Source organism: Drosophila teissieri, chromosome 2L, assembly GCF_016746235.2.
Source record: "Drosophila teissieri strain GT53w chromosome 2L, Prin_Dtei_1.1, whole genome shotgun sequence".
NCBI lineage: Eukaryota > Metazoa > Arthropoda > Insecta > Diptera > Drosophilidae > Drosophila > Drosophila teissieri.
In genome coordinates this window covers 174,923-189,246 of record NC_053029.1, presented here as the reverse complement: position 1 = coordinate 189,246, position 14,324 = coordinate 174,923, and the positions used below count along the sequence as shown (strand labels likewise).

Below are 14,324 nucleotides of genomic sequence, written 5' to 3'. Positions count from 1 at the left end.
TTGCGTGTTCTCACTAGAGGCAAGTTCCACCATTGGCTACAAAAGTATGAAGCAAGCGGACAAATTCGGCATTCGTTGCTAGCGAGTTGCACTGGTTTGTTATGGTCAAGTCAAGTGAAGTGGATACAAATCGAAAGTGACGGAGAACAGTAGCCAGGTCGTTTGCAGCCGGATGCAAGCGTGCGTGACAATAAAGGCATAATCCCGTGTGCGCCACCGGGAGGCAGTTAGTTAGATAATTGCATTGAAAGGAGAGGCCCAGTATGTTCTTCCGGCGCGTTTTGGACAGCGCCAGAAATCTTTCGCCCCAAAAGTCGACCCCGGAAAGTCCGACAGTGCAATATTACAGCGAGGACAGTGAGAGTGTCGCATATGTGAGTGGTGCCGTCGACAGTGAAGTCAAGGACAGCAATAACAACCAGTCAGTAGTCGGAGCGGGTGCTCCACTGCCTGCCATCATGAAAATTCAGCGCCGAGCGGAAGCACCAATCGGTGCAGTGCAACTAACACCGCTGTGGGAGCACATACTCCGCACCCGCCGCCTGCCGGAAACGATTTTCCCCAGCGCCATGTACGCGGAGTTCCATGAGCGCCTGCAGGACCCGGAGTGGCAGGTAAGGCAGCACGCCCTGCGAGTCCTCGTCGACGTCCTGGTGGTGATGCAAGACGAGGCCGATGGCCACATGGAGCGGGAGCAGCTCATTGGCCTGCTGGTCGAAAACCTTGGTCACCAGGCACCCACCGTGCGCAAAGGAGCTCTCGACTGCTTGCGTGTCTACCTCGCCGAAACCGCAATCCCGGAGACGATTATGCTGGCAATCCTAGATGCAGGCCTGACGAAGCAGGCGCCTGCGGACTCGGAGCACATGGGTCGTCTCAGCTGCGGCGTCCTGCTGTCCGTGCCAGCCCTTCTGCAATCAACCATGCACACGGCGCAAAGACACCGCATTGTGCACAGCACTCTGGAGCGAGTGGCCGCACACATGGATCAACTGGTGCAGCAGGAAATTACCCTGAAAGTCTTGAGCAAGATCAGAGAGCTCTTGGGAGTTCACGAGTTCGAAGCCATCATGAGCGATGTGGGTCGTGGCGACACGCTGACTAAGTACTATCAACTGTGCCAGGTTTACGGGGTCTCTGGAAAACCGAAGACAGGCGGCGAGGGGAAAACGGGCGCCTGGCGCGCCCTACCACGTGATCAGGGATGGAGGAACAGCAGTGCCGTGCAGAGCCTGGACACCGCGCTCCAAGCACCGTCTGCTCCAAACTGCTCGGACATGGGGAAGGTCATTATGGAAACAGAAATCAAGATCAACGACGACACAGTGACCATGCGGATCCTGGAGGCGGACACCGAGACCGAAGAGTCCGATAGTCCAACCAGGATTTTCTCAAATGAAGAAGATGGGACGGACTTGATTTGCCACCCCCTTTCGTCCAGTGGCAACAGCCACCAAGAGTCCAATACAGGGGCGGGCATCGTGAAAGTTATAAGTGATTCGGAGTTGGACGAGCCGCTCATCCAGGCAGGCAGTGTTTCCGAGCCGAGTACTCCGTCTCGGGGATTGAAGCGAGTAACCTTCGGGGGTGAGATCGTTAAGATGCGAACTCCTGACAGCGACGCAGCCTCCTCTACGAACAATTCCCGAAGTCCCACCCAGACCAATCAGAGTGTCACTGCTTCGACCTCGGAAGATGCAGCGACCTCCATCCTGGCCTCATCAGAGGAGAAGTCCGCCCTCTTAAGACCCGCTAGCGACAAGCGGACAACGGCACTCGTGGTGGAGATCCCCTTGGACAATACCAAGCCACTGCCTCAAGTCCGATCATTTTGCCCGCACCCACCCCGGCAACAGAGCAATGTTCCCAGTGAGCCGCCTCCGAGCAGTCCCCGCAATCGACAGGAGAACGAAGCGCGGCCGTCGCCATCGCCTAGTTCTCCCGGGTTTCGCAGCCGCAGCGCCAGTCCAACGGGAAGCAACAGCATCAGCCCGAAAGTGCCGCACAAGCAAATCGAGGTTCTGCACAATTTGCAGCGGGATCCGTCACCGCGTTCCCAGCGCCGCTCGGAAGACATGGATGGATGTGGGAATGGGAATGGGGATGGTAAAGCCCTTCCTGCAGCAGGAAATCCCTCTTCCTCACCCACTCATCCGCTCACTAGGCGAACAAGATCGGCCTCTACGATGTCTCCGGTGTCACCGGCCACGCCCAAGTCTTGGGAGGATCTGGACATTGTCAACTTGAAGACGCTCATGGACTTGCGATCTGGGGTATGTTCCTAAAGCTAAAGCGTGGTGACCAAGTCCAAGTATGTAATTGCATTAAAATTAGTGGCCGACATTTAGCAATCCCCGTGTAATTGCACCCCTCCACCCAAGTCTCCAGCATGGTCTACTTTGTGCGACCGAAAATAAAGCAATGAAATCACTCCACACGCCACGCCAACGCGGGTTCCGGGTCGCCCGGCTCTTTGAGCTCTTTGGGCTCGTAACTGGGTCAGTAGGATATGTACAATTTCATATGCGTTCATAATTCTGCCTTCATAATGGCAGCCGCCCGGCTTTATTGCGGACGAGACACGCATCACTCCCCCCCGTCGGTATTGCTATAACTGCTGCTATTATATCGCTCCTTACTAATGAAAATTTCAGCGATAAGCGACCACTACCACTCTCCCTCGCCGGCACTCATATCGGTGATGGTGACGGTGACTATAGGACTATAGGTAGAAGCCGGCTTCCATCGGGCCACTGTACCAATGACCTATTAATTTCACTAGGTTCATGTACTAGAAGTTCAGGAGAAAGAGTTGGAAATATTTGTTACACGTCGAACAAGTTGTTCAAATCCTTGCAGAAGTTATTCAAAGTGACCAGGAAGGTGCTTTTTGTTTGCTGTCATCCGTGGCACGTGCATTTCTGACTGGTAATCAAACCAGTTGTTCGGAACTAAGCTGAATAGCTTAAAGTTACTGATAAAGTTTTCTATGTTTTCCATGCCGGAAAACGATAGTTGAAGGATTTAATGCAATGTAGTGCCAAAAATAAATGCAAAAAATTAAGGCAAAAAATTAAAAATGAATTGCGAAGTTATGGAAAAAAGTGAAAATGGAGAACATTGCTGGAAAAGTGCGTCAGCAAAATAATTCGTGATTTCACAATACCAAGGGCTGGCAATTGCTGGTTTTGCTGGCACTTTCTGGCTCAGATGTACCTCTTATCAGGAGCAACTTTTTGAGTGGTGCACAAAAAACTTTGGGATTCCGGTGGCAGTTGCATGTTGTGCGACTGGGCGTTGCATTGGATTGGGATGGATGGCTTTGCTGGGGAGCTGCGGCCGAACGGCACAGCAAAGAGTTCCTCGCCAGTGCCGCTGCTGGCTGGTCAATCATTTAAGTGCACGCGATTTTCATGGCACCAGAAGCAGGCCCAGAAACAAGAGCAGCAACCATAACCAACTCCCAGCTTGCAGCTCGTATGCGACGATAAAGTGGCAAGACTACCATTACGGGACCAAGTTTGATGAAGACGCAGGTCTTGGGGGATAGGAAAGGTGAAGGAGCAGAGCGTGTCTGCAACTGGGTCACTTCAAGCACAAAAATATAAATAACATTAACGAATCCTAGCGCGTGCTGAATATAAGCAGGATGGTCCGTCGCCGTTGACCGCTAGCCTTTGGGACTTTCCTTGCTGGGACAATTTCACAACTATAACTATACCCGTCAGTTGTACAGTAAAAGGGTGTGCCAGGTTCCTTAAAAAATGCAAAAGGGTATATAAGAGGCTATCAGGATCCCCAGCCGTATTAAATATTGATATTTGTAAATCTGTTTTGTTTCAAATGCTCTCTATTTCCTCTAAGAAGTTTTCCATTGAGTCACTGCAAGATCGAGTCAGTTAAATGTCTGTAGTAGGTACATAAGAGCGCGTATTTCACAAAATAAATTTCATCAAATGACGTATGACACTTGCAGTAGTCGGTGTAATAAGTTTTCCACACTCAGTTCTTATATCTAATTTCTGCGGCATTCATTTTCGAATTTGCCAAATTAGCACAAATGGGCCATAAAACACTAGGCACGCCAAAATGTACTTACCGATTATTCACTTCTTTGTTCACTTTTTTATTTTTGTATTCACTTTTCTGTAGGATTGGCGCAATCGTCTAATGGGCATCGCGCAACTGGAGCTGGCCCTAAGCTCGTCGAGCAACCTGGCCTTGGTCCAACCGTATCTGGATAGTCTGCTTCGCACCCTCCTCTCATCGGAGCGTCACTTCGAGGTTGCCGAGCTGAAGCGGGAGCTGCTGGTGAACCTAATCTCCCGCCTGCCGTTGGACAACTTGGAGGAGCGCACACCACAAATCTTGTCGGGACTCTGTCGCCAGGGCAACGCTGGAGCCAACCGGGTGTGCAAGGCCCTGATGCAGCGCCTTCCCGCGGGAACCATAGTGGCTAAGCTGACCTCCCCAGAGTTCCTCCATGCGAAGAGTTCAAAGGTTGAATATTCTGCATTGCACGAACCGAGTCATTAAATCTTTATTGTCCCCAGTTCCGGGACCACGCTCTTCAAATGTCCATTTTTGCACTGATGACCTTCCCGGGCACCTGCTTCGACATCAGCCTGTTGACGACCCAGGCCGTCTACTCCCTCCTCAACCGCAAGCGACGTGTGCGGCAGGCGGCTCTGGAGGTGCTAGCGGTCCTGGCCGATATCTCGTCCATCAAGGAGGTCCTAGCCATTGTTCTGGAGACGACCGACGGCGTGGAGCTTGGGCCCATGGTGCTGGAGGCGACTAGTGTGCGGCTATCGCGCTTACAGCTGCCCATCGTCACGCCCGACAGCGGCGTGCTCTTCGTCTTCAACCAGACTGATCAACCTGGAGCAAGGCGTTTTGGCGCTGATGTGGACTGGATCCATCAGGGTGAGGGCTCCGCCTCTCCCAACACAATTAAGAGGCGTCGCATGCGGGCTGCCAGCAGCCAGCGCGATGTACTTGGGGGCGCGGAAGCGAAGCACAAGAATGATCCATTCCCTAGGTACGAAAGGTTCCCATTTTAAGTGGGAGTATTCTCATCCACATTAACCTCATATCACAAAGTATCATTCTTGCGTTAGGAAGGCATTCCATTTGAACAATATTAGAAACATAGAAATACAATTAAGATTTTAAATTCACCCCAAACTCTAGAACTCTAGAACAAAACACCAATAAAATGCATATCCGCAGTTTCAGCCAGGTAAACGAGAGTCTGCATCGCCATTCCTTCCACTCTCCGCCGGAAACGTTGGACTTGGCTAGCCCCATTAATGTTAGTCTCATTCTTTTCGGTTTTTATAATAATACTAAATTTACTTCTCCTTAGGACTTTTCGCAGAGATTAAGTTTTGGCGCTAAGACTAATGCTGGTAGGTCTCCTGTGCAGTTTACTTTCCAATTTATTCCGAAACACTAACCAGTACACACGTAGGAAATCAATCGTTTATTGAACGCCGCTTCTTGGCCAAGGCGTGCTCTGATACTTCCATGGACGGCCGAAGCACAGACAGCACCACCACCACCTGCAGCAGTGGAAGCGCCACAGACAGCTTCATACAGCTCACTTCCCGCACCGGCGGTCGCCTTGCCGGACCGAACTCGAGGTTTGCCCTGTCATCTACCAACAGTTTGATGGATCAGTTTGATCGAGCCTACTTGCAGATTCCCCACCATGAACCAGCATACGGACTTCGTCAACAACTTTATGCGCAGCATGCAGCGCAGCTCCAAGTCCTACTCCGTGGAGGGACCCGCCTACCCGAAGGTCAGCTACTCGATCCCAAAGGCCCAGCAGATGCTGCGCAAGAAGTTCCAGCACAAGGATTCCTTCACAAAGCTGGGGGACGAACCACCGGGTCAAGGTAAGTATCACTTCCGTACTGGGTCCGCTAATGCTTGCCATACATCATACATACTAATTTTACAGGCTTCGAAAGTAGCAAATTTAACGAATCCCAGAGGAGGAAATCAACCGGCATTCCCACAGACCACTTGGAATCAGTGGACCCCAAGTGCGCCGACGCCACAAAGTCAGTGTAAGAGTCCTCTCTATATCTTATTTGGGGGCCGGCATCGGAACCCATTCATTCAGTCGCCACAATGATTTACCCCTCCCTGAGTGCGAATGCTAACCTAAATTTTGAATCACCCCACTCAGATCCATGCATATATTTGAGCACAGGGCGGGGTGAAAGGTAAAGGGGACAACTCACTTTAGCGAATTTAGTGGTTTCTCTGGCCAGCACACGCACCCTGCTGACAAAATTGTGGCATTAAAGGTGTCGAGTTCTTTAACCTAAATAATTCAAATGCGCAGTGGAAACCGCGTTGGTGAAATCTAGGTATGTGGCGGGGACATTGGTCAACGTCACTGGCAACGAACCTTCAAGTGACCACTGGCAACTCGACACGAATACTAAAAGCGATTCAGGGGTCACAGAAATGATTTTCTAAGGCGTATGTCTGGGTGAATTGAATGCCCGACTGGTTAAGCAATATGGATTAGCAAGACCAATTAGGGCCTCTATAATTCAGACTAGTCTCTAAGTTTGAAAAGTCTAGAAAAGTTTGCCAGCAAGGTAGCTGCTTTTCAGACCGTAACATTTTGGCCACCCAAGCTGCTTTACATACACTCGAAGTTCTCTCGGGGATATGGCAACTTGTTGTATGATGGACTTCGGGACTTTCCGAAACGAAGGCGCCCGAAGATGGCAAGGAGGTCCTTGTCTAGAAGTCGTAGGACCTGTGGCCAGTTAGCTTAGAACTTTGTTCGGTTCCCGGTGAGCGCCAGACCATCCAACGACCTTTCCGTGGCTGACTTGGCACCCAGTGGGTGGCCAGGGGTTCTGACCACTTGGAGGGTGTTCGTGTGATTGCTTGGAAAACGCAATGTCCTGTATTCGTTTGCAACTTTGGCTTTGTTGTGGGTTCCCGGTATGGAAATTCATTTGAAATGACCAAAAGGACTGGCGACGAGTATTGCAAACAGTCTGCAAAGTCGGGTTGTTTCACGCGGTCGCCTATTGCGGTTAGTTCGAGTATGTGTGATTTCCAGTAGAAAATCGCCAGGATAATTATCCAATTGGCTAGCGCAAAAAAATGCTGAATGCGTTTTCCTGTGGCGACCAGCCATCTGATCTATTGCGTAGAACACGTACTCTATTCCACTCGGTCAAAGAGTGCATCTGCCCCAGAGTCTCGGAGATACAGTCCACATTATGTGGGTCCTTTTCTGGACACAGTGCGGTCTGCGGCATGTGCTGCACTGACACGGCGCTGGAGTCCAGAAAATCGATGCAAATTGATACGGAAAGCCAGCTCGCCGCTGATAAGCACTCTTTCGCCGTGTTTCAGCCACCGGAAGATGGTGAAAAAGAAACGGGTTTTGCTCAATATGTCGAGTTGTGAGTCGTTAAAACTGCCATCAAATTTTACTAGCCATTTATTTATTTCATTGCCCAACCAGGAATTCCGACACAGCAGTAAATGGTATGACGAATGGCTCCCCCATTTCCGCAAGTTCCACTAGCTATTCGCAAAAGTCAACCGCCTCGGCGAAGTCGAGCGTAAGCCAAAACGAGATGGGCAAGCGACCATTCTCATCCACTGGCGTTTGGAACGACAGCAAGGTGGAAGTGCTGAACGGGGAGCAGAATCCCATCGAAGCTTTCGGGGAATTGGTGGTGGACGGCATTGAGGTCCAGGCGGAAACAGAACCTACTGCCCCTGAGGAGCTGCACAAGCTCAATGGAAGCCTGAATAGCCTGCACAGCAAAACGGAGAGCATCAAAACTCAGCTGGAGGACACTACGCCGCAGCTTTCGAGGGCTCAGTCAGTGAAGTCGCTGCTCATCGAGGAGGACATTGAGAGCAGCAATAGTTTCGTCGTAGTTGAAGAAGGGCAGAACGAGCTGGAGTCAATCCCAGCGGAGAACAAGGAGGTGGTGCCATCGCAGGAAGAGCTAGTAACACCGGCAACAGCTACAAAGTCTGAAAATCATACTTTTGGTCCCAAGATGGTTCCCATTCACGACGAAATAGTGATCCATTCACGTAGCATTTCACTGGACTCTCTCTTTGGGGCGCGGCCGGCTTCAAAGCAGGGATCTATGGACACAAGCACGAGCACTGCGGACAACACCTCACAAACTGGTTCTCAAGTGGGAACAATTAGTGTCCCTGTGAAAGCTCATCACACGCCGCTTAAACACAAGTCCAAAACTTCGTATTTCCTGCGGGCACAACGGCGAGTCTCGCCTGCAAAGCAGGCCATCAAAATGTCGCAGGCAGAGCTCTTCCCGCAGAATATGGTGCGGTTTGATAGACCTCGTGAGGCCCTGCTCAAAACCTTTGACCAGTTGGACTCCAGCAATTGGGAAGTCAACATGACCGGCTTAAAGAGCATGGTTCGATTGATCCGCTACCATGCCGACACATTGGACAATCAGATGCACATGACCTGCATCCAGCTCACCCGCTCAGTCCGAAACCTGCGCTCCCAAGTAGCTCGAGCTTCCTGCCAAGCGGCTGCGGAGTTGTTCTCGCTGAAGTCCACCAGCCTCCAGCAGGAGTGCGACGACTTGGTATGTGCCCTTCTGCACCGCACCGCCGACACGAACAGGTTTCTCCGCGCCGACGCCACTCGAGCCCTGGAGTCGATGGTGGACCATGCTCAGCCGCAGAAGATTCTAAACATCCTGGCGACGAAAGGAGCCCAGCACCAGAACGCCCTGGTGCGCACGACATCGGCAAAGCTGCTCTTCAGACTAGCCGAGCGACTGGGCAGTGACCGGATCTACGCAATGGGACGCGAGAGCCGCGACAAGTTTTTTGTGGTGGGGGCGAATCTCCTGCTCGAAGGCAGTCTAGAGACCCGCAGCTACGCGAAGTCCTTGTTCCGGGCTCTATCCGAGCATCATAATTATCAGCGGCTGCTTTTGGAGGTGATACCGCCACGCACCTACAGAAATGTGGAAAAGACGCTTCGGAGCATCACACGTTGATCATGGCAGATCAGGATCTGTACAGCATAGGTTTAGTATTCACAGCCACTGGAAGCTTACAGGTTTAGGACGTTCGCAATAAATTAGATACAAGTATTAGGAGTAATTATAGTATACAGTACACTAATAAAACATTGGTACACCACAGAGTAAACTGCTTCATTTGGTACATCATTTGCTGCTAGATATCCAGGCTATTAAACGATTAAACATGGTAACTATTGTTTTGTTTTGAACGACTGAAGAAGGACTTGGGTTCCAGTTACAATATTTGATTCGGCAAAACTTTAAAAATACTTTTATTACAAGGCTCTTTATAGTTTTTCTATAGATTGTGCTTAGGCTACTCATAAAGACTAAATTGCTGGGAAATCCTAAAGCAATCTCCGTTTGTTGTTGTGGCGTTGGTCCGACCTTCTGCTGCCTCCCTGCATGTGCTGGTGGTGTTGCTGTGGCTTTGGCCGGTTGCGTTCCACGACAGAGCTGTCGCTCCGGCGCCGTTGGTCGCCGTTGTGTCCAAATGGATTCCGATCGTACGGCTTGGCGTCATGCAAACTGTGGCGGGCGTGGCGGAGAGGCGATGGCTGCGGTGGAGCCTCCATCATGAATGGATTGCGCAGACGACTATGGTTGAAGGCAGGTAGTTGCTGCTGCTTGCCGCCCTGCTGCTTGATGGTCACTTTCTTTTGGAACAGCTCCAGGCCCTGGTACAAGTCCAGGGCAAAGGGCACCGCACACAGGCGTTGGTATGTGACGAACCCGAAGTTCCGTTGACGCCCGTTGTTGTCCGTCGGTATCCGCACTCCTTCGATGGGGCCGGCTTGCAGGAACACCTCGTACAGGATCTCCTCCGTCACGCGCTCGTCGAGATTGCCGCAGAACAAGGTGCGTTGCTCCTCGTCTTCCTCCTCGTCGTCGTCATCCTCCAGCAGCTCCACAGCCTGGTCGCCGTTTTCAGTGGGTGGAAAAGGGTAAATGGGATGCTGTTGGTGCTGGCCAGGTGCAACTCCGTAGCCGTAACCATTCATGCTCGGTTGCGGCATCGTCATGACCGACGCACCGGCATACATTTGCTGCATTAGCAACTGCAAGTCCATTTAGCTTCGACAACTAAACACAACAAAATCAAGAGTAGTGATGCCAGAAAATAACATCACAAATACACCTACGGCACCAGTGCTGCAAAGCGAGAAAATCCGAACTGCCTATGAACTGGTTCCTAGTGGGGGTTTCGAGTCTTTAAACTCTTCCGTTAATGAGGTGAATAAATGCGAGCTGCAAAGAACTAGTTCCTAGTGGGGAGTTCCGAGTCTTTAAACCCTTCCGTTGCTGAGGTGAAATACAAATTTGCTTTCCGCGGTGCATAAGCATTGCTGATAACAAAGACATTTTAATTAGGCGTCCCGCCGGCAGATGTTCCCGATTGCCGTCGACGCCACCGCCGCCTCTTTTTACTGAGCTTCTGCAGCTTGTAGTACTAGCTTTGCACAATTCATCTATCAACGCGGCGATATAAATCAAAGCATTTATTTACTCGGGGGACCCTGGATGCGAGCACAAACACAGCGTCAGAAAATGAATTGAGAGGCGAGAACTCACAACGGATCGACCAACGTATACCCTTGATCTTATAAAGTTAAATGTTTCAGCTTGTTAGTTCTGCGGAGAAGTAAACTTACGCATTTTTGAGCAACTAAACCGATAGCTGTCAAAGATATTTATGTTCTTCTTAGGATTGAACGTGTTGTTTTTACTTGAAATATACTGTAATTAGCTTAACCGCTTAAGAATCTTTTTTTTGTCAATTGTATATTTTAAACTAGAATTTTTGGTATGAAAAAAAGGGGCAAAGGGGATCGGGACATTGTTTAATCAAGAGAAGCTTTCAAGCTCATCGAGTGAGTACTGAGCACGTACTATGAGCGTTATCACTGCCGCTTTAGCTAATATTTCGCATAGCGTAGCAATTTGATAAATAAACTAACCACCACATAGAGCAACTAGCTATGTATGTGGAATTAATACTTTCAAATTGTGCACAGCAGAAGGTAGAAAAGCACGTATACGAGGAATCGTCGAACCTATTCAGTCGCTTGATACGCGTGGAGCAGTACAATCCGCTCAAGAAATGGGAGAAGTTCCGGAAATCAAGAACTTTCAACAGGTGATCGAGCCTCACTTGCCCGAAGGCTGTACTCTGGACTCGTACTCCAGTAGTTACCTGACCAAGCCCGGGGACAACTATGGCAGCATTATGCTGTCTGTCCAAGCGAAAGTGCGCAGTGCTGACGGTGCTATTAAGGATTTGCCGGTGATAGCCAAATTGCCGCCCCTCACCAACGACCTTTACTGGCAGATCTTCCAGCCCGAGCGGACCTGCATTACGGAGAACGCGGTGTACCAGTACCTGTCGCCGGAGCTGGACAAGTTGCAGCTGGAGTCGGGCATCCTGCCTGCACAGCTTTTCGACGGCTTCCCGCGTTACTACGGTTCCCGCATTTCGCTGGACACTCGATCTGCAAAAGTGGATCGGGATGCCGTTCTGGTCCAGGAGAATGTCACTAAGCACGGCTACCGACCAGGCAACAGACACAGGGCGTACAATCTCGCAGAAACTGTGCTCATTCTGCACTACTTGGCCCGGTACCACGCCCTGCCCATCGCCCTGCGGCTGAAGAAACCGCAGGTGTACGAGGAGTATGTGCGACCATACTTCAAGAAGTTCGATATGAACTCTAATATGGATAAGGCCGAGACGGAAATAATGGACAATGAAATTCTGAAGGACATAAAGTTGGTGACGAGCGACGAACGGGAGGTAAATCGCGTCAAGGAGCTGCAGAAAATGTTCCAGGACTTTCAAGCTGGCAGCGATGTGGACGACGGCCCATTTACTACTCTCGTGCACGGAGACCTGTGGATCAACAATATGATGCTGAAATACGGTATGCGGAATTGGTTCCTAAATCGAGACAGACTATATTAATGCTTTACGAGCTTTATCAGGAGAGGAAGGCACTCCACTCAAAGTGAAAATCGTTGACTTTCAAATCGCGCAGTACGGGTCGTTGGTGCATGATATCATCTTTCTGCTGTTTTCAAGTGTGGACGTAAACGTTCTCGAGGATAATTTCTACAATTTCCTGACCATTTACTACAACGCCTTCATTCAGACCTTGCGGAGCGTGAACGTGGACACCAGCAACTACTCATACGAATTGTAAGAAAAGTTTCCGCTGCCATTGAGATACTTTGCTTTCATCTAATTTATTGCAGGTTTCTCGAAGAGGTCCAGCAAACTGCTCACTTGCAGTTGCCTCACGCGATCTTTATGATGAAGGTTATACTAGCTGATAACAGTACGATTCCCGAGGACTATAAAGACGTGGACCTATCGGTGCTGACAAAGAACACCGGAGCTAAAACTATTGTGACGAAATTCGCGGCTATCTTGCGTCTAGGAAAGAAGTTTAATATTTTTTACTGATCTGTTTTTGTCTGTCACGAATTAAAAATCTTCCCATAAAAGGCTGTTCACCTTTATATTATTATTGCTATGTACACATGTTTGTTATCAGGCATCGAATTATCGCCTTGTTTGTGTGCACACGGAATTAAGTAACTTTAAACTTTCCGGAAGATTACAGTCTTCAGTTGGAGCACGAACTCTCGCATGCTGAAGAACATGGCTACGGACAACATGCCCGAAATCCGCGAACTTGGCAAGGTGGTTGAACCCCACTTTTCAGGGGCCCGCCTCCTTAACTACCACACCAGCAATCTGACGAAACCGGGCGATAACTACGGAAGCGTTCTCCTGGCAATTCATGCCCAGCTGAAGAAATCCAATGGCGAACAGATTGAGGAGCAGCTGGTGGCTAAAGTGCCTCCGACCGACCCCAAGTACTGGCAATTTCTCCAGCCTGAGCGGACTTGCCTCGCAGAGAACGCCGTTTACAAGATTCTGGCCCCTGCCCTGGCCGTCCTTCAAGATGAAGCCGGCGTTCCTTCCGAGAGCCACTTTACAGGATTCCCCCGCTTCTATGGCTGTCGCGAGTCCCTCGATTCCAACTCCTCGAAGGTGGACCAAAATGCTGTGTTAGTGCTGGAGAACTTGCGCAGCAGTGGCTACGTCTCCGGCCAGAGGCTAAAAGCTTTCGATCTGGCCCATACGCTGCTAGCCCTTAAGTACATGGCCGAGTTCCACGCCCTTCCTCTGGCTCTGCGAATTCGCAAGCCAGAGGTGTTCCGGGAACAGGTCCAGCCCTTCTTCAAGAAGTTCGACTGGCATGCTGGAGCGCCCGAGTGGAAGTCCGTAATGAAGGCAGAGACTCTGGAGGACATCCGTCGAGCCACCAACAACGATTCCAGACTGGTAGCCCGTATGAAAGAATTGTCGGACCAATTCTTTGAATTCTTAGCTGCCGCCCCGGACAGACCCGATGGGCCATTTACAAGCATTATACACTGTGACTTCTGGATAAACAATTTGATGTTTCGTTACGGTAAGTATCACTATCATAAGTGATCGCGTCAAAAAATAATAACATCGAAGAATATGCCTTTAAATAATTTATACACTTAAAGAGAGCAGGAAAACCAATCTATTTTTTAAAATAACAAAAATGCTTAAAGATAAGAAACAAGTACTATACTTTGAAATCTTCAGGGCCTTCAGGAACACCCATCGCGCTGAAAATTATCGACTTTCAGACGGCACAGTACGATTCAGTGGTGCATGACATAATCTCGTTCTTGCTATCAAGCGTTGATACGGCTATCTTGGAGATAGAGTTCGAACACATGTTGGAAGTATACTATGAGGCCTTTAAGTGTTGTCTGCGCCGTGTGGGAGTAGATTTGGAGGTTCACACTTTCGAAGCGTAAGATAAACTATCAATCCTAGGGTGATTAAAAACTATCTGATCAGATTTTCGCAGGTTCCGCCAGGAAGTGAAGCGGGTGGCGTACATACAAGTTCCCCACGCCATCTTCATGACGCGCTTCATATTGGCTGACAGCCCGATGGTCGATGATGCGGAGACTGAGACACGCCCCAAGCTTACGGACGTACTGAAGAGCACGGGGTCGGAGCGTATTAGCCGCAAGTTAAGCCAAATTCTGAACTTGGCCCAGAAGTTTGACATATTGTACTAGCGCAATAAACTGATCCGAAAATGGGAATGGAAATGGAAATATGTAATTGACTAATGGCAATTTGATGGAGAGCTCTAATTATTTAAATATTATATCAGCTGGCTTTAGATGTTGAACGTGGGT

At 49.8% G+C, this 14,324-nt stretch overlaps 4 protein-coding genes across 6 annotated transcripts; 3 read left to right on the top strand and 1 right to left on the bottom strand.

The window, feature by feature from the left end:
- Positions 1 to 263: 263 nt before the first annotated feature.
- On the top strand, positions 264 to 9,139 carry LOC122619557. Of its 2 annotated transcripts, none has more exons than XM_043796575.1 (9): positions 264 to 2,273; positions 4,153 to 4,500; positions 4,554 to 5,041; positions 5,233 to 5,314; positions 5,369 to 5,411; positions 5,474 to 5,645; positions 5,704 to 5,903; positions 5,969 to 6,071; positions 7,508 to 9,139. In XM_043796575.1, exons 1-9 carry the CDS (start codon positions 264 to 266, stop codon positions 9,042 to 9,044), a joined length of 4,983 nt encoding a protein of 1,660 aa, XP_043652510.1. In that variant the 3' UTR covers positions 9,045 to 9,139. The 2 variants fall into 2 exon arrangements, with proteins under 2 accessions (XP_043652510.1, XP_043652501.1); XM_043796566.1 differs by having other exon boundaries at positions 5,969 to 6,077.
- Positions 9,140 to 9,314: 175 nt separating this feature from the next.
- LOC122619568 (RNA-binding protein 7) lies at positions 9,315 to 10,206 on the bottom strand. The gene has a single exon (XM_043796588.1). It carries the CDS (start codon positions 10,139 to 10,141, stop codon positions 9,419 to 9,421), a length of 723 nt encoding a protein of 240 aa, XP_043652523.1. The 5' UTR covers positions 10,142 to 10,206; the 3' UTR covers positions 9,315 to 9,418.
- Positions 10,207 to 11,121: 915 nt separating this feature from the next.
- Positions 11,122 to 12,576, top strand: LOC122615730. Its single transcript, XM_043790813.1, has 3 exons — positions 11,122 to 11,989; positions 12,051 to 12,264; positions 12,321 to 12,576. Exons 1-3 carry the CDS (start codon positions 11,173 to 11,175, stop codon positions 12,529 to 12,531), a joined length of 1,242 nt encoding a protein of 413 aa, XP_043646748.1. The 5' UTR covers positions 11,122 to 11,172; the 3' UTR covers positions 12,532 to 12,576.
- LOC122615717 lies at positions 12,560 to 14,234 on the top strand. 2 transcript variants are annotated; one of them, XM_043790803.1, is made up of 3 exons: positions 12,560 to 13,549; positions 13,714 to 13,927; positions 13,975 to 14,234. In XM_043790803.1, exons 1-3 carry the CDS (start codon positions 12,718 to 12,720, stop codon positions 14,060 to 14,062), a joined length of 1,134 nt encoding a protein of 377 aa, XP_043646738.1. In that variant the 5' UTR covers positions 12,560 to 12,717; the 3' UTR covers positions 14,063 to 14,234. The 2 variants fall into 2 exon arrangements, with proteins under 2 accessions (XP_043646738.1, XP_043646729.1); XM_043790794.1 differs by having other exon boundaries at positions 12,561 to 13,549; positions 13,985 to 14,234.
- The last annotated feature ends 90 nt before the right edge of the window (positions 14,235 to 14,324 follow it).

What these genes read in the sequence shown, in the direction of transcription:
- LOC122615730 (XM_043790813.1), top strand. Translation starts at nt 11,173, where the DNA reads ATGGGAGAAGTTCCGGAAATCAAGAACTTTCAACAGGTGATCGAGCCT. An exon ending in CAATATGATGCTGAAATACG is followed by an intron (nt 11,990 to 12,050) that starts GTATGCGGAATT and finishes GAGCTTTATCAG; the next exon opens with GAGAGGAAGGCACTCCACTC. An exon ending in AGCAACTACTCATACGAATT is followed by an intron (nt 12,265 to 12,320) that starts GTAAGAAAAGTT and finishes AATTTATTGCAG; the next exon opens with GTTTCTCGAAGAGGTCCAGC.
- LOC122619557 (XM_043796566.1), top strand. Translation starts at nt 264, where the DNA reads ATGTTCTTCCGGCGCGTTTTGGACAGCGCCAGAAATCTTTCGCCCCAA. An exon ending in TCATGGACTTGCGATCTGGG is followed by an intron (nt 2,274 to 4,152) that starts GTATGTTCCTAA and finishes ACTTTTCTGTAG; the next exon opens with GATTGGCGCAATCGTCTAAT. An exon ending in TCCATGCGAAGAGTTCAAAG is followed by an intron (nt 4,501 to 4,553) that starts GTTGAATATTCT and finishes TATTGTCCCCAG; the next exon opens with TTCCGGGACCACGCTCTTCA.
- LOC122619568 (XM_043796588.1), bottom strand. Translation starts at nt 10,141, where the DNA reads ATGGACTTGCAGTTGCTAATGCAGCAAATGTATGCCGGTGCGTCGGTC.
- LOC122615717 (XM_043790794.1), top strand. Translation starts at nt 12,718, where the DNA reads ATGCTGAAGAACATGGCTACGGACAACATGCCCGAAATCCGCGAACTT. An exon ending in CAATTTGATGTTTCGTTACG is followed by an intron (nt 13,550 to 13,713) that starts GTAAGTATCACT and finishes TGAAATCTTCAG; the next exon opens with GGCCTTCAGGAACACCCATC. An exon ending in GAGGTTCACACTTTCGAAGC is followed by an intron (nt 13,928 to 13,984) that starts GTAAGATAAACT and finishes AGATTTTCGCAG; the next exon opens with GTTCCGCCAGGAAGTGAAGC.